Genomic DNA, 19,201 nt, shown 5'->3' on the forward strand with positions numbered 1-19,201 from the left:
CAAAGAACTCTGAGACTCAAAGATACTCGGCCACAATTTTTTTTTTTTTTTTGAAACAGAGTCTCATTCTGTTGCCCAGACTGGAATGCAGTAGCGTAATCTTGGCACACTACGGCCTCCGCCTCCCAGGTTCAAGTAATTCTCCTGCCTCAACCTCCCATGTAGCTGGGATTACAGGCACCCATTACCATGCCCGGCTAATTTTTGTGGTGGTCAAAATTCTGAACAGAATATATGTTCATGGTAATAATCCTACCAAGCAGATACTCAGACAATACATAGAAAGCGACATATCCCAAACAAGATCCACTCTTTGATATATCAGTATATATCATTTCAGCACAAATCTACATTGTTCAGATGAGTTACAACAGTGAACCATGAGTACAACAGTTTACAACAGTGAACCACGCCAGAATATAAGGGTATCTAAATCAATTCAGAAACCAAGTAGTCTAAATCACTACCAGTGCTACTTCCCTGATTGAGATAAAGCACTGAAAAACTTTAGTTAACAAAAATTTACCAATAAGGATAAAACAGTCTAGTGGCCATAATTTCCATCAATAAAGGAATGCATAAAATAAAGGCATGATTTTGAAAATTCAGCCGCAGAAAGGAGCATCCTTTATCTTCCAGTAAATAAACTATCTTCTCCTTTCCAAAATCAATATGCCAAATACAAAGCTTGAGTACAATCACACATCTTTTACCTCTGAGATTTAAATTCCTTCATGATGTCAAGGAAATCATTGTAGACCTGAGGCTGACTACCAAATTGCAGCTTCACCTGGTCAAGATAAGACAGCGCATCCTCCACCTGAGGCAGGGATAAATATCAAGATTATAAAAAGAAAGTAAACTCACAATTACAAAAAAAAAAATTATTTATGCCTAAGTATGCTTAACACAGTAAATAAAATAAAAATATATTAAATATATACTTAAAAGTTAGTATAGATGTCAGTAATAAACTCAAGCTTAAAATAATAATCAACTCATAAAATCTGTAGCCTTGCCTTGGATAATTTTGAACAGAATGATCAGTAAAGAATAATTACAATGATATGTCATTTATTCATTAATTCATTTCACAAGTATCTACTAAACTGCAACATGCCAGGCCCAATGTGAGTACCAAGGATTTAATGACAAATAATTTGTAGCCCCTCGTCTACAGACATTTGTTTGTATGTAGTCAGGAATCATAACACAGCGGGTAACCCAGTAACACTCAATGCCTGGAGATGACATGGGAAGGACACGTCTTCCCCACCAAAAAAAGTGAGGCTTCCCTAGGAGGTAATATATAAACTGAGACCTAAAGATGAGTATAAGCTAGCAAAAGTAAAGACCAGTGAAAAAAATCAAAGGCAGCAGCATGGGCAAAATCCTAGACAGGATACGATATGGGATATTTAGAAATCTGAAAAGTTTAGTTTGGCTGGAGGATCTGTAGTGAAGAGGAGCACTGGAAGGAAAAGTAACAAAATGAGACAGAAAAAAAAGCAGGATCTAGATTCTGAAAGGACTTGTAAATCTTGTGAAAAAGCAATTTAGATTTTTATCATCTGCATTTTCGTGTACGCAATTCGACTGCAGTGTTGAGAAAAAATTGGCACAAGAGCAGAAAAGACTGAAAGGAGGTAGGAAGACCAGTTATGCTACAAGAATAACTGAACAACTCATGTGAAAACAGTGGCTTGAATTATAGTACTGGCCCAGAACAAGAGAGACAACTGCATAGATAAAACAGCTTGTTGGGTAGCAGAAGTGACAGGATTGGGTAACTGACTGAATAGGGGAGCTAAGGGAGAGCCAGCATTCAAAAGTGATCCACCACAGAGCACTGTGAGGAAGAAGAGGCCAGAGTGACTATCGGACCGATCAAAGCTCAACATGCCACTGCATCCTGCACCCAGCACTTACATCCTTCCGCATCACCACCACACCCAAGAGAAAGCCTGAAAGGGATGCCAAAGGAGATACAGCCAAGGTGAACAACGACCCAGAGAAGATCTGCAACGTTGTCTGTTAAATCTGCTCCTCCAAAGCCAGAGCCCAACACTATAAAGAGGCCCCTGCAGGCCGGGCGCGGTGGCTCACACCTGTAATCCCAGCACTTTGGGAGGCAGAGGCGGGAGGCTCATCTGAGGTCAGGAGTTCAAGACCAGCCTGACCAACATGGAGAAACCCATCTCTACTAAAAATACAAAAATTAGCCAGGCATGGTGGTGCATATCTGTAATGCCAACTACTTGGGAGGCTGAGGCAAGGGAATCACTTGAACCCAGGAGGTGGAGGTTGTGGTGAGTCGAGATCATGCCATTGCACATCAGCCTGGGCAAGAGCGAAATTCGGTCTCTCAAAAAAAAAAAAAAAAAAAAAGTTCCCTGCAAAGGAGAGCGAGGAGGTACCCAAAGGGAAAAAGGAAAATGCTGACACTGGCAGGGAAGGGATTAACCTTGCAGAAAATGGAGATGCCAAAATAGACCAGGCACAGAAAGCTGAAGGTACTGGAGATGCCAAGTGAAATGTGTGCATTCTTGGTAACTGTGTACTTCTAGTAACCATAAAATTTGAACTATAAAGTTATGAAGTTTGTAAATTTCGAAATACCATTGTTTAAATCAAGATTTTTAAAAATGCAGAATTTTGTTTTGCTTTTTCTAAAGCTGTGTTGTTAGCACACAGAACACTTCATTGTTGTTTTGGAGGGAAGGATCACAGGTCAGTAGAATGTCTTTGAAGCTGGACTGATGTGGGGAAAACACCTTTCCCTTCTAGTTTTGAGAGACTTCCTCTTGGCTTATAGGAGAAGAAATTCCCTGACTTTATTTATGTATTTATTTAGAGATGGAGTTTTGCTATTGTTGCCCAGGCTGGAGTGCAGTGGTGCAATCTCGGATCACTGTAACCTCTGCCTCCCAGGTTCAAGTGATTCTCTTGCCTCGGCCTCCTGAGTAGCTGCGGTTACAGGCGCCCTCCACCATGCCTGGCTAATTTTTGTATTTTTAGTACAGACGGGATTTCACCACATTGGCCAGGCTGGTCTCGAACTCCTGACCACAAGTGATCCGCCAGTCTCGGCCTCCCAAAGTCCTGGGATTACAGGCATGAGCCACCATACCCAGCCTAGATTCCCTGACTTTTGACACACACGGCCACCTTGGCCCAAACACCTTGTGCGATGGGAAAACAAATTCATTTTTACATCCTGTTCTCCCTTCCCACCTTCACAGACTTAACTCCCTTATACCCAGACACCTGTTGGGACCTAACCCCCAGTAATTGGTTACCAGTGTGTGTCAGGCAGTCAAACTTTCCAGTGATGCCACTGAAATGGCAGCCCTCAAAAGAGCAGTGGTTCCTTTTCTAGACTGTGGATCTTCAGATAAGTACTGCCATTTTCATTTCACTTCCTGAAAGTCAGGGTCGACTTGTGAAAAGTTGTTAAACAACACGCTAAATGTGAAATGTCAACCTTCACTCTAAACTTGCCCTGTTCAGAGCATCACATGAAGAATTCACTGGGTTTTATAGTGGCTTTTCGTTTTTTTTTTGGTAGTTCATTGTTAAGGATTGTCCATGTCCTGCCTGAAATACCATGACTGTTTATGGAAAGTATCTTTAAAGCCGGATACAGTTTGGCCTGGGGAGAAAAAAAAGTGACCTATCACAAAGAAGAACAGGTTGGAAAGGTTAAGCTATGAGTCTGATTTAGGACAGAGACACCCAAAAGAAATCCCCACTAGGTGTTTCCTATTTACTCTGAGATGAGTAAGTTTTTTTGGTGGTTTAATTGAAGCCTAAATATTTAAAATTATACAAAATATCAGGTTTAAGAAATTTCAGGAATAAACATTTGATGTGATTTAAGCCAGTCTTTTTCTTTTTTTTTGAGATGGGAGTCTCGCTTTGTCTCCCAGGCTGGAGTGTAATGGTGCAATCTCGGATCACTGCAACTTCTGCCTCCTAGGTTCAAGTGATTCTCCTGTCTCAGCCTCCTGAGTAGCTGGGATTCCAGGCTCATGTCGCCACATCCAACTAATTTTTTTTGTATTTTTAGTAGAGATGGGATTTCACCATGTTGGCCAGGCTGGTCTTGAACTCCTGACCTCAACTGATCCGCCCACCTCAGCCTCCCAATGTGCTAGGATTACATGCGTGAGCCACCACACCTGGCTAGGCATAGTCTTTTGATTTGTTGCAAAATGGAACACTTACGTTCAAATCAATCAGTAATTGGTGCTATGGTCTGAATGTGTCCCGCAAAATTCTTACATGGAAACTTAATCACCAATATGATGATATTAAGAAGTGAGGCCTTCAGAAAGTGATTGTGGAGCCCTCATGAATGGGATTAGGGACCTTATAAAAGGGCTGGAGTGAACCAGTGTTGGTCCCTTTGGCCCTTCTCCCTTCCACAGTGTTAGGACACAGCTTTCAGGCACCATCTTGGAAACAGAGTTCAGGCCCTCACCAGACACCAAACCGGCACCTTGATTTTATTTTATTATTTTATTTCATTATTTATTTTATTTTTTGAGATGAAGGCTTGCTCTTGTCACCCAGGTTGGAGTGCAAAGGCGCGATCTCAGCTCAATGCAACCTCTGCCTCCCGGGTTCAAGCGATTGTCCTGCCTCAGCCTCCCGAGTAGCTGGAATTACAGGCGCCTGCCACCACACCTGGCTAATTTTCGTATTTTTAGTAGAGACGGGGTTTCACCATGTTGGCCAGGCTGGTCTCAATCTCCTGACCTCGTGATCCGCCCACCTCGGCCTCCCAAAGTGCTGGGATTACAACAGGCGTGAGCCACCACGTCCGGCCTATTTATTTATTTTGAGACATGGTCTCACTGTCACCCAGGCTGGAGTGCAGTGGTATAATCTCAGCTCACTGCAACCTCCGCCTCCTGGGTTCAAGCGCTTCTCGTGCCTCAGCCTCCAGGAGTAGCTGGGATTACAGGTATCTGCCACCATGCCCGCCTTATTTTTTTGCATTTTCAGTAGAGACAGGGTTTTACCATGTTGGCCAGGTTGGTCTTGAACTCCTGACCTCAAATGATCTGCCCACTTCAGCCTCCCAAAGTGCTGGGATTATAGGGGTGAGCCACCGTGCCCGGCCAGCACCTTGATTTTAGATTTCCCAGCCCTCAGAACTTCTCCAGAACTGTGAGAAATAAAATTCTATTATTTAGAAATAGATTATCTAGTCTCAGGTATTTTGTTATAGCAGCACTAATGGATTGAGACAAATAGCTTTTTTTTTTTTCTTTTTGAGACGGAGTCTTGCTCTGTTGCCCAGGCTGGAGTGCAGTGGTACTTTCTCGGCTCACTGCAAACTTCATACCACTCTCCTGCCTCAGGCTCCCAAGTAGCTGGGACTACAGGCGCCTGCCACCATGCCCGGCTAACTTTTTTTGTATTTTCAGTAGAGATGGGTTTCACTGTGGTAGCCAGGATGATCTCAATCTCCTGACCTCGTGATCCACCCGCCTTGGCCTCTTAAAGTGCTAGGATTACAGGCATAAGCCACCACGCCTGACCCCAAGACAAATGGCTCTTTAAGAGTTCTTCAGAGTTCCATTATGGCCATGGGTTAATCAGTGTTTCAGTATTGCTAGAAATCAGATTGTATACTTGGTCAATACCCACTTGTTTGATGGTTAGTTTTTCTATACAAATATTATGACAATTTCTGTTGAAATTCAATGGACTATTTTAATTCATATTCTGAACTTTCCATACTAAAATATTTCATTAATGACCAAGTTAAGTGAACACAAAATGCAGTAAGTTTGCAAAAGGAAACAAGACTTTGGAAGATATTTAAGAAAAGGATGCATCAATACACAACAAAAGAAGAGTTATCAGTAAGATATGGTATGGTATAAGGTAACTACTGCAGAGAAGGAAAAAAGTACAGAAACCCAAAAGAAAGCAATTATGTGTGATAGGTGTATGTCTAAAACAGAAAGGTACTGAAAGTCACAACAAACCGCTGTTTAAAAACTAGTTCTAGGCCGGGTGCGGTGGCTCACACCTGTAATCCTAGCACTCTGGGAGGCCAAGGAGGGTGGATGCCTTGAGGCCAGGAGTTTGAGAGCAACCTGGCTAACATGTCAAGACCCGTCTCTAGTAAAAAAAAAAATACAAATATTAGGTGTGGTGGTGCACGCCTGTAATCCCAGCTATTTGGGAGACTGAGACATGAGAATCACTTGAACCCAGGCGGGGGAGGGTACAGTGAGTTGAGATGGCGCCACTGCACTACAGCCTGGGCAACAGAGTAAGACTGTCTCAAGGAAAAAAAGGTAAAATAGAAGTTCTAGAATAACCCTATGCTTTAAAAACCCTGCATGACACTCACATAATAAATAAGACACCTACAAGTAAGAATAGTGAGGAAATTATCTCATCACCCAAAGCATAGTCCAACTCTTATATAAACTCTCTTTAAATGCATGTATACAGTTCTAGGAAGCACAACTTAAAAAAAAAAAATTGGATGTAGTTATTTAGAAGCTACAGATTTAAGGAAGCACTTGGGGAGACCCTTAGACTCTGCTGATAAAGTTTCATAGCTCACTTGAACAGGGATTTACTATTAAGGCCCTGAATCTCCTGAAGTCCACAATCTTGTTGGAGAGAAAAACACAAGCAACTATAAAGAGAACCTGCTAAACATGTACCAAATATCACTGCTGCTGACATTCAATACCTAAATAATACCAAACATGCCTCAAATCGCTCAAATCCCTTCTTGTCACCACCAATCTACCAAAGACAAAAAAAAAAAAGATAATGTTGAGGCTTGAAATAATGTGTAAGCATTCTCACTGAACGTTTTTCTTTCTTTCTTTTTTTTTTTTTTTTTTTTTGAGATGAAGTTTCGCTCTTGTCGCCCAGACTCGAGTATAGTGGTATGATCTTGGCTCACTGCAACCTCTGCCTCCTGGCTTCAATCAATCCTCCTGCCTCAACCTCCTGAGTAGCTGGGATTACAGGCATGCGCCACCATGCCTGGCTCATTTTGTATTTTTAGTAGAGGCGTGGTTTCACCACATTGGTCAGGCTGGTCTTGAACTCCTGACCTCAGGTGATTCAGCCACCTCGGCCTCCCAAAGTGCTGGGATTACAGGTGTAAGGCACCATGCCCGGCCTACAATATTGTGGAATATAAATGACTTATTGAAGTTGATTCAAATGCTTGTAATGCATTTTAAGACCGATCCAAAAATGACAGGCAATGTGGGAATACTGGGTTAAATTACATGGAGGTACAAGAAGCATTTTACCTCTCCTCATTAGAAAGGAAATTCAACAAGTTATTTTATGTAGGAATATAGTCAAGAGCTTGTGACTAAAAGAACACAGCAAGAAATCCTAACTCTATCCATGACTCACTCTATAACCCCAAATCCAAAACCCTTCCTTGTTTCCTTGCCAGTTTCCGTAAAGCAAACAAAACATAATCCATATACTTATACCAAAGAGTCCTGTGAGGAAGGTGGGTAAAAACTGGTGTTGTGCTTTGATAGGGCTGATTGAAAAAGGCTATAGAAATAAATATGTTTTTGTTAGTTTAATAAGCAAGTTTATAAGCTATTTTGCAACATTAAAGCATATCTACTGTCATAGAGTGTTAATACAGAATTAAATCACATGCAACCAAGTTTTAAAAAAAATATTCTCAGGACTTAGTAAAGTGCTAAGCCCACAGCAATAATACATTTTGGTACACAGTCATCACTCTACAAGAGACCGAAAATGTTTTAAAGAAAACACCAATATTCCTTATACACATTTTCCCAAAGACAGAATTCAGAGTGAAGCTTCAGGCCTAAAAAATCTGCACTCTCTTTAAAAGGCTATGCATTAGTCAATATTATGTAAGCCAACAGAGAGAGTAAATTTTACAAAATTACTCTAAATCACTTAGCTTTGCTGTACTTTATAACATTTATGTAGCATTTAATATTCTTAGGCCAATATTAAACAAGTTCCCAAGAATCCACACCAATGAGGGCAGGGATCATGAAGAACTAAAGTTAAGTACCAGGGAAAACAGAAGAAAGAACCATTTGCTGCATATGGATGTGTCCTTAGAGGGTTTATTTCTCATTCCTGCCTGCAAGCAACATAAGTAGGCTGCCATAACCAAATGAAGAGTTAACATCTCTTCAGAGTTCCATCATTTATTATTTCCTGAACTTAATTTTATATAAATGTAAAATCAGAAAAATTGAAACCTGAACACTTGCTGCAACAATCACATATTTTGAAAAGTAATATTCAAGTGGTCAGAGATACAAGGTTAGCTGGGAACACAAGCTTCACTTCTCCAGGGATGCCCTATGAATTTCAAAGCACTAAAAACCTACCACACATACTCAGCGGAAAATATGAAAACACTGATAATTCATTCACAGTTATAGTTTTCCCTAAACTTTATCAAGATTCCCCCCAAAAAGGAGCATGTGTTTACTAAGGATGGACTTGATGATGTGAGTCAATTCAGCTATTCATAAACAGGAATAAAAAGATAAAGGTAATAAGAACATTACAGGCATGAGCTGGGCATAGTGGCTCACACTTGTACTCCCAACACTTTCGAAGGCCAAGGTGGGAGAATCACTTGAGGCCAGTAGTTTGAGACTAGCCTAGGCAACACAGTGAGATCCCCATCTCTGAAACTAAAAAATTAAAAAAAAAAAAAAAGAATTTAAAAAGATTCAACTGTAAGACATATTACCGGGCCAATTTACTGTACAAACCTGTAGCCAATCATGTATGTGCTCAATAGAGAGTTCAAAAGGAAGCAGTCAAAAAATGAATTTTAAGGTTCATTTTGTATGAAAATGGCCCCACAATCCTGGTAACATTTGAGTGACATGCATTTCATACAGTCCAAAAACATCTGAGTATATTCTTCTCTGGATCAGGCACTGGTGCCAAGATAGGAAACAGAAGCAAATTTTACAAAACAAAAACAGTAAAACTTGTGATTCGACAGCTAGTATCTCAGGTTAGAAGTTGTACCACCACAACCGACAAGCTGCAGCCAGTATTTCCTGCTAAAGATAAACTTTTTGACCCAAGAAAAAGAGCTGAATACCACCTTCAGCCTCTGAAATTGCTGCTGTCCTTGCACTGGTGCAACTGGTGGGGCTGGATGAGCGTGACTCTGGACCACCTGGCCTCCATGGGGTTGCACAGCTGTTGGGTGATGATGGCTGCTATGAACTGCTGCTATGGCGGGCCCATGACTGCCGGAGCTCTGTGGCATGGCTGAAACCTGGGGTGAACAGAATACAGACAGGAAACTTCAAGGCTTGTATATTCTTCCCCAAATGTGTCTAAATAACTAACACAAATGTACAAAGATAATTAATTGGAAACCCAAATTTCTGCTGGGCATGATGGCTCACACCTATCTCATGGGAAGATCGCCTGAACTCAGGAGTTCAAGGCTACAGTGAGCTATGATCATGCCACTGCACTCCAGCTTGGGCCACAGAGTGAGACCACGTCTCTAAAAAGAGAAAAGAAAGCCTGGGCAACATAGTGAGACACCATCTCCACAAAAAATGAAAACTTGGCCAGGCGTGGTGACATGCACCTGTGGTCTCACCTACTCTAGAGGCTAAAGGAGGATTGCTTGAGTCCAGGAGTTCAAGGCCGCAGTGAGCTGTGATCACACCACTGCTCTCTAGCCCGGGTGACAGAATGAGACTCTGTCTCTAAAAAAACAAAAAAAACAAAAAAAAAACAAAAAACAACAACAAAGAAAAGAAAAAGAAGGAAACCCAAATTTTCCACAAAAGGAATTGGTTAAATACATTACAGCCCACCCAAGTTATAACCAAATTATTTGTAGCTATTAAAAATTATATAGTTTAGCTGGGAACAGTGGCTCACACCTGTAACCAGCACTTTGGGAGGCCCAGACAGAAGGTTCACTCAAGTCCAGGAGCTCAAGACCAGCCTGGCAAACGTGGCAAGACCCCGTCTACTAAAAATACCAAAAAAATTAGCTGGATATGGTAACACACATCTGTAATCTCAGCTACTGGGAGGCTGAGGCATGGAAATCACTTGAACCTGGGAGGTGGAGGTTGCAGTCAGCTGAGATCACGCCACTGCATTCCAGCCTAGAAAACAGAGCAAGACTCTGTCTCCAAAAAGAAGAAGAAAAAAAATTATATAGTTTATCTCAAACTGTCTGTGGTAAAGGATGAATGTTTTTCTTAAAGTTCCAATCCATCAGGGACCACAACTTTTATAAAAATCCAGTAAAAATAAATTACTATGAAAGTGAAAATAAAAAATACACAAACCCCCCAGGCGTGGTGGTTCACGCCTATAATCCCAGCACTTTGGGAGGCCGAGGCAGGTGGATCACCTGAGGTTGGGAGTTCTTGAGACCACCCTGACCAACATGGAGAAACCCTGTCTCTACTGAAAATACAAAATTAGATGGGCGTGGTGGCGCATGCCTGTAATCCCAGCTACTCAGGAGGCTGAGGCAGAAGAATTGCTTGAACCAGGGAGGTGGAGGTTGCAGTGAGCCGATATCACGCCATCACACTTCAGCCTGGGCAACAAGAGTGAAACTCCATCTCAAAAAACAAAACAACAACAACAACAACAAAAAAAACATAAACTCGTAATTTTTTTTTCTTGCCTTTTTATTGAGACAGGGTCCCGTTCTCTCACCCAGCCTGGAGTGCAGTGGTACAATCATGGCTCACTGTAGCCTTGACCTCCCCAGGCTCAGATAATCCTCCCATCCCAGCTTGGGATGTACCACCATGCCTGTACCACCATGCCTGGTTAACTGTCGTACTTTTTGTAGAAACAGGGTTTCACCATGCTGCCCAGGCTGGTCTCGAACTCTTGGGTATGGAGTCCACCTGCCTTGGCCTCCCAAAGTGTTGGGGTTATAGACATAAGCCACTGTGCCCAGACTGTAACTTTCATTACTGGATTTTACAAATAAAAAATGATCATGTCCAATTGCTAGAATAGTTTCTAAACACTCTCAATTTCTATACTTACGCCATTACGAACTCGTAACAAAGGATACAGATTAGCCATTTGTAAGCCACACTTTCAACAGTGATATAGAGATATATTTGAACATGGAAAAAAAGTTCATAATCCACAAGTTGAATGTATTCATGTACTGTATATAGAATTAAACTTTTAAATAGTTCTTTTTTTTTTTTTTTTGAGACGGAGTCTCGCTCTGTGGCCCAGCTGGAGTGCAGTGGCCGGATCTCAGCTCACTGCAAGCTCCGCCTCCCGGGTTTACGCCATTCTCCTGCCTCAGCCTCCCGAGCAGCTGGGACTACAGGCGCCCGCCACCTCGCCCGGCTAGTTTTTTGTATTTTTTTAGTAGAGACGGGGTTTCACCGTGTTAGCCAGGATGGTCTCGATCTCCTGACCTCGTGATCCGCCTGACTCGGCCTCCCAAAGTGCTGGGATTACAGGCTTGAGCTACCGCGCCCGGCCTTTTAAATAGTTTTTTAACGCACATTACACTGGGTGACAGAGGAAGACCCTGTCTCAAAAAAATAATAAAAGCACATTACAAAGCGGTATGATAAAAAGATTTTAAACCTTAGACAACTAATATATAGCAAAATGTTAGCATTTAATCTTATGGTTACAGAATTAAAGATGACTCTTACTTTGTTTCTTTTTGTTTTTTTGTTTTTGAGACAGTCTAGCTCTGTCGCCCAGGCTGGAGTGCAGTAGCACAATCTCGGCTCACTGCAACCTCTGTCTCCCAGGTTCAAGTGATTCTCCTGCCTTAGCCTCCTGAGTAGCTGGGATTACAGGTGCCTGCCACCACACCCGGCTAATTTTTGTATTTTTAGTAGAGACAGGGTTTTACCATGTTGGTCAGACTGGTGTCGAACTCCTGACCTCAAATGATCTACCTGTCTTGGGCTCCCAAAGTGCTGGGCTTACAGGTATGAGCTACCGCGCCCAACCTACTTTATTTTGCTTATCTTGATTTGCTATGAGCATTATATCTAATGTAAAATAAATTTTTTACCCAAATTGTTGATGGTTTGGCCTCAAACAAATGTCTTTTCTATTCTTTTATCTCAATCTTTCTCTTGTCCTCTTATAAGTTTGAGGAAATAAAAGCCAAAACCACTTTCCTTCTATATCTATTGCAAGAAGTGCTATAAAACATTTTCAGAACTTTTTTCCTTTTTCAGAACTGTTGATCACCACAGAAGACAACAATCTGTCCAAATGCCTGAATGCCCCGTCCCCAAAATAAGGAGACTAAATAACATGAAACTTTCTTTCTCTCAACAATGTTAAGTTTTATACCACAATTTAAAGAGAGAATAAAACTTTTTTCAAATCCTCACATTTATAAAAATTATCCTGGAGGTAGATGAAGAAATGAGAGAGAGGGAGAAACCAAGTGACTATGCATAAATCCACAGAAACGATACAAGGCATATTAAGAGTAAAAAGAAACTATTTAGACAATTCTAAAAGCTCTAATGTACCTCAAAGATGGGCTATTATTCTGAGCTTCTATATTCCAGTATGCATGTTTTTTACAGGGTTTACAGGCTTTTACTAGACTGACTTATACAGCACATTCTAGTTTCCATTCAGAAGAAATGTAACTATCCCATATGTAGAAAACAGTCATTAACCTGTTTAGATAATGAAAGTAATCACCCAAGGTAAACAAGCAACTTTCTTTTCTTCCAAGTCCTAAAAGATGCCATCTGTTGGCAGTCTTCTGACTGCTGCCCCAGCCCCACAGGAAGGGATCAGACTGCTTCAAGGGGACTCCTGAGGAAGAGTGATGCCTCAGGAATCACCATTTCCTACTTCAGCTGCATTTCCTCTTCTTTGTATTTTTATACTAAATTCCTAGAAATGGAAATGCCAGGTCAAAAACTAACAAAATAATGTGACACAAACTGCCAAATTGTTTTTAAAAAACATTACCTCAGTTTATGGGTACCCCAGTACCCATATATTTTTAAGGTCACTAACAAATGAGGTTGAAGGCCTCTCCAGACCAGTTATATGTTAAAGTAGAAAGATATCCACTATATATTAAATGAAAAGAGCAAACAGCAGACCAGTATGTAAGGTATGATCCAAATTGTACAAAAAGAAAAATGGAAAGGCCAGGCAAGGTGGCTCATGCCTGTAATCCCAGCACTTATTGGGAGGCTGAGGCGGGCAGATCACTTGAGTACAGGAGTTCAAGACCAGCCTGGGCAACATGGCAAAACCCCGTCCCTACAGAAAAAATACAAAAATTAGCCAGGTGTGGTGGCATGCATCTGTAGTCCCAACTACTTGGGAGACTGAGGGGCGAGGATTGCTTGAGCCCAGGAGATGAAGGGTGCAGTGAGCTGAGATCATGCCATAGCATTCCAGCCTGGGTGAGAGTGTGACTCTCTCTCAAAGAAAAAAAAAAAAAAAGGTAAATTTAGATAGCTAGATAGATTGATATACATATGCTTGTATATGCATACAAAACTGGATACCCAAGAAATTCACCAGTGGGAGAAAATCTGACGCATGACAGAAAAAAGTCATTTTGTATCTTTTTTAAAAAAAAATCAAAGTGTGGCAGGGCACAGAGGCTCACGCCTATAACCCCAGCACTTGGGGAGGCCAAGGCGGACAGATCACTTGAAACCAGAAGTTTAAGACCAGCCTAGCCAACGTGGCAAAACCCTGTCTCTACTAAAAATACAAAAATTAGCCAGGCATGGTGGTGTGCACCTGTAATCCCAGCTACTCAAGAGGCTGGGGCACGAGAATCACTTGAACCTCAGAGCCAGAGGTTGCAGTGAGCCAAGATCATGCCACTGCACTCCAGCTGGGGCGACAGAGCGAGACACCATCTCAAAAAAATAAAATAAGGTCGGGTACAGTGGCTCACGCCTATAATCCCAGCACTTTGGAAGGCAGACACAGGCGGATCACTGGAGGTCGAGACCAGCCTGGCCAGCATAGCGAAACCCCATCTCTACTAAAAATACAAAAATTAGCTGGGTGTGGTGGTGCACGCCTGTAATCCCAGCTGCTCGGGAGGCTGAGGCAAGAGAATTGCTTCAACCTAGGAGGCAGAGGCTGCAGTGAGCCAAGACTGCACCATTGCACTCCAGCCTGGGCAACAGACAGAGATTCTGTCTCAAAAAAAATAAAATAAATAAAATAGACTAGGCATGGTGGCTCATGCCTGTAATCCCGGTACTTTGTAAGGCCAAGAGGAGCGGATCACCTGAGGTCAGGAGTTCGAGACCAGTCTGGCCCACATGGGGAAACCCCATCTCTAGTAAAAATACAAAAAATTAGCCAGGCATGGCAGCAGGTGCATGTAATCCCAGCTACTCGGGAGGCTGAGGCAGGAGAATTGCTTGAGCCCAGGAGGCAGAGGCTGCAGTGGGCCGAGATCACACCACCGCACTCCAGCCTGGGCAATAAGAGCAAATCTCTGTCTAAAAAAAAAAAAAAAAAAAAACTGAAGTGATATATTACTTTCACAATAAAAAAGGGCAAAAACCAAATTTCTTCACTTCTACAAAACAGAGTAACAGATGATCAGTGTTGGTCAGGACATAGAACAACAGGAATATACAATGCTTGGGGGAACTTGCTAAAGATGCATATACCCTGTGACATAGCAATCCCTTTCATAGGTACTTGACAAACTCCTGTATGTCCTCAAACCTGCTGACTGGTTTGCAACAGGGTAAGGAGTTTGCACCACAATGTAAATCAGCTATGGCAGACCCTTGAATAACACGAGTTTTTGTTTTGTTTTTAAGGAGACAGGGTCTTGCACTGTTGTCCAGTCTGAAGTACAGTTGCTTGATCACAGCTCACTGCAGCCTTGACTTCCTGGGCTTGAGCAATCCTCTCACCTCAGTCTCCCAGGTAGCTAGGACTACAGATGCACATCACTATGCCTGGCTAATTTTTTATTTATTTTTTTAAATTAATTAATTAATTCTTTCTTTTTGAGACAAGTTCACACTCTGTCACTCATGCTGGGTGCGGTAATATATTCACTGGAGCCTCAACCTCCCAGGCTCAAATGATCCTCCCACCTCAGCATCCCAAGCAGCTGGGAACACAAGTGTGCACCATTACGCCCTGCTAATCTTTGTTTATTTTTAGGAGAGATGGGGCTTGCTATCTTGCCCAAGCTGATCTCTAACTCCTTGGCTCAGGCCATCCTCATGCTTCCAACTTCCCCAAGTGTTGGGATTATGGGTGCAAGCCACTGCACTCAGCAACAACACAAGTCCACTTACACGTGGATTTTCTCCCACCTCTGCCACCCCTGAGATGGCCAGACTAACCCTTCATCTTCTTTCTCCCTCCTCCTCAGCCTACTCAATGTGAAGACAAGGATGAAGACCTTTATGATGATCCACTTCCACTTAATAAACAGTAGATATATTTTCTCTTCCTTACGACTTTCTTAGTATTTTCTTTCTTCTAGATTATTTTAAGAATACAGTATATGACAAATATACAAAATACATGTTAATCAACCATTTATGTTATCGGTAAAGCTTCTGAACAACAACAGGCTATTTGTATTTAAGTTTTGGGGAGTCAAAAATTATACATGGGCCGGACACAGTGGCTCAGACTTGTAATCCCAGCTCTTTGGAAGGCTGAGGCGGGAGGATAGCTTGTGGTGCGCACCTAGTGCTAGCTACTAGGGAGGCTGGGGCACGGGAGGACTGCTTGAGCCCCGGAGTTCGAGGCTGCAGTGAGTCATGATCACACCACTGCACTCCAGCAGGAGCCACAGAGCAAGACCCTATTTCCAAAAAAAAAAAAAAAAGAAAGAAAAGAAAAAAGTTATACATGTATTTTTGACTGCATGGGGGAGGGGGGCGGTCAGTGCCTCAACTCCCACACTGTCCAAGAGTCAGTCATATTTCACTACAATGATGTTTAATTCAGCTATCTTTTTAAAAAATAAATAGCAAAACTGTCTTAATAAGTGCATTGATTTAAATTCTGGCACAAGCTTCTTATTTTGTCATGAATTGCCAATGAGTGCACTAAGAGAATATCAGAATGTTCACAGCAGCACCTTTGTAAAAGCAAAAACCTGGAAACAGCCCAATAGTCCAACGGTAGAATTGACAAATAAATTAAGTATATGCATATAATTTACACTAGAGTGAAAATGGTGGAATTACAGCGATCTATAAAAATGTGAGTTTTTTAAAAAAGTGAGTCAAAGAAGAAAATGTTTCCATTTATATAAAAGTTCAGAAATATCAAAACTAAACAATTATGTTAGTTTTTTTTTTAAGTAAATAAAGTCAAGGGAATGATAAATACAAAGTTTAGATTAGTGGTTACCTCTGAAGGGAGGGAAAAGAAGGGAGCAGAGTGGGATATGCAGAGAACTTCAAAGGTCATGACAACATTCTTTTTTTTTCATAAATTTGTATGGTGAGTACACAATTTTTTTTTTTAACCTTACACATTCTCAACAATTTTTAAATATCTAACAGTATTAAAAAAATGTTTTATAACTGCCTAAAATCACTATTCCTCCTCCCTCATTCTAGTCCCTTGGTTCGCTCCAGCTTACCTGGTAGCTGGGTGTTACAGAGTACTGAATTCCCGTGGCTGACTGCATGGTCTCAGACACTGCTTCATACACAGGAGGGGCAGGGGCAAGCACCCGGTGCTGGTGAGGAAAAGCCTCTGTGCTGCCAGGGATCCGACGCTGCTGGGCTGCATACACCGGTGACTCCTGGTCATCCAAACGCCGCTTCATTCTGCGCTCATGCTCAGGGATGCACTACAAAACCTGCAGAAACCAAAAGCAATAGCATGCAAGTCAATTCTCACTCCAGTATGATGTACGTAACTTAGGACCAGTCACCCAAGTTTAGTAAAAGCCTGACTCCCAGAACTGATCATCTGTTTCATCTTAGTGATGTTTAAGTGTATGTGGGCATACCACCCAACCACAGTGAACAAGTTATAAATGAAAAACACATTTAAACATAATTTAATTAATAAACATTAATTTAACATAGTTTTAATTAATTTGGTACTGTGAAGTTGAAAAATAGGCTCCAATTTAAAAATACAAACACAACCTTTTATCCCATTATTCTCTAGTTTTCTCCTCCAGTGCTATTACTCCTAATATTAATTACATATCCACACGCTGCAAAAATATTCAAGCACTTCTTAAATCCTCTCAAAACCTACTACTATAATTGTGGTCTAATTTAAAATTTGTTTCAACAATTAAAATGGTATCATGGAAAGAACACTGTGCCAGGAATGGGAAGACAAAGATTCTAGACTTGCCAATTTAAAATGCTATGTAATTTCAACAAGTTCCCCGTTCTATATGAATTTGTTTCTCCAACTATAAAATAAGAAAGTTGGAACAGATCACGCCTAAGTTTTCTTCTGGTTCTAACAGTTATAAGAAGAGATTCTCTTAGCTTAATAATACCTCTGTGGGAGACAATTTCCTTCCTGCAGGACACAAAAAGTCTATGAACATTTGGCCCAGGAATCTACTTGGGTCTTCGGAGTCTTTCCACATCAGTATCACTAACACAAGCGTAACACACCATCAGTGAGAAAGAATGCATCAGCCATCCAAAGAAAAAAGGCCCCACCACTTTTCCAGTCCCCAAAAAATATCTTAAATAAGACACCACTGCTATGGAAAGAAGATAAAAATTACAGTAATAGTGGGAGATTTGGCAAACCACTCCCCTCATCTAAAGTAAAGTACATTAAAAAAAATAATAATAATCTTTACCTAATTCTTAAGTCTACCCAAGATCTTTTCTTTATCCTCTGGGAGCACACAAACCCTGAAGGGAAAGTAGTCTTTACAAGGACTCTCCATGGCTGTTTCACCTTTTCTTTGTCCTCACGATAGTCCTCAATCTGGCCGCCACTCTAATCCTTAGATATGAAATCCTGTCTCAGGCTTTTCTCACATTTCACACACCTAAGTGGGAACCTGACACAGCAGCACAACTGATTAATTTGCAAGCTGGCCACTTTTATCTTTCTGTAAACTCGAGCCACAAATACACTCTCTGTGGCCTATATAACCTCAGACTAAGTCTCTCAGCTTTGTGTGTGATAATATGTGGAACTCAGTTAAATGGAGTTGAGAACGTTTCTGACAGTTGCTGATAAGTAATTTAAAATGTCTTAGCTAGTTATGCTTTCCTAGGTTTTTCTAGTACGAAGCAGCATGTTTAGCTTAGTATTCCAAAAGCTTTTAGACATATTAAGAGGTTGAGAATATAGATTTATGCATGCTATTTGATATTTGAAGAGCCACTAATCAACTACGAACACTAAACCTCAACGTGCTTTGGGATGAGGAACTGAGTCTAATCATAGGTAGAGTAAAATGTCTTTTTGGCTATTTCTTATATATGTTCATGACTTTCAGTGGTTTGGTCTTGGGTTCTGTTGGTTGAAAACTGATGCTTAACTCATCTGAGACTAACTTCTGTAACCAAAAATGAAGTCAATACTTTATAGGCTGGATGCAGTGGCTCACACCTGTAATCCTAGAACTTTGGGAAGCTGAGGCAGGCAGATCACCTAAGGTCAGGAGTTCAGGACCAGCCTGGCCAACACAGTGAAATGGTGTCTCTAGTAAAAATACAAAAATTAGCCAGGCGTGATGGTGCACATCTGTAATCCCCGCTACTTGGGAGGCTAAGGCACGAGAATCGCTTGAATCCAGGAGTCAGAGGCTGCAGTGAGTGGAGGTCCCGCCGCTGCACTCCAGCCTGGGCAACAGACTGCAAATCTGTCTCAAAACAAAACAAAAACAAAAAACAATTATAGAAATGTTATGATAGGGCAGCACTGGGTTTAAAAAAAAAACTTTATAGGCTGGTCACAGGGGTTCACACCTGTAATCCCAGCACTTCGGGAGGCCGTGGTGGATGGATCACCTGAGGTCAGGAGTTTGAGACCAGCCAGGCCAACATGGTGAAACCCTGTTTCTACTAAAAATACAAAATTAGCCGGGCATGATGGCATGTGCCTGTAATCCCGGCTACTCAGGAGGCTGAGGCAGGAGAATCGCTTGAACCTGGGAGGAGGAGGTTGCAGTGAGCGAGATCGCACCACTACACTACAGGCTGGGCGACAGAGC

At 41.6% G+C, this 19,201-nt stretch overlaps 1 protein-coding gene across 3 annotated transcripts in view; it reads right to left on the reverse strand.

The window, feature by feature from the left end:
- The window catches only part of SIN3A (SIN3 transcription regulator family member A), an 87,413-nt gene that overhangs the window by 44,210 nt on the left and 24,002 nt on the right, over positions 1-19,201 (reverse strand). For all 3 annotated transcript variants that reach the window (XM_031668485.1, XM_031668484.1, XM_031668483.1), the window contains exons 2-4: positions 16,634-16,855; positions 9,125-9,301; positions 714-820 (exon numbers count right to left, since the gene is read on the reverse strand). In XM_031668485.1, coding sequence (XP_031524345.1) covers positions 714-820; positions 9,125-9,301; positions 16,634-16,822 — 473 coding nt within the window. In that variant the 5' untranslated portion in view covers positions 16,823-16,855. The remainder of the gene's footprint in view (positions 1-713; positions 821-9,124; positions 9,302-16,633; positions 16,856-19,201) is intronic.

The sequence above is a fragment of the Papio anubis genome, chromosome 7 (assembly GCF_008728515.1).
Source record: "Papio anubis isolate 15944 chromosome 7, Panubis1.0, whole genome shotgun sequence".
NCBI lineage: Eukaryota > Metazoa > Chordata > Mammalia > Primates > Cercopithecidae > Papio > Papio anubis.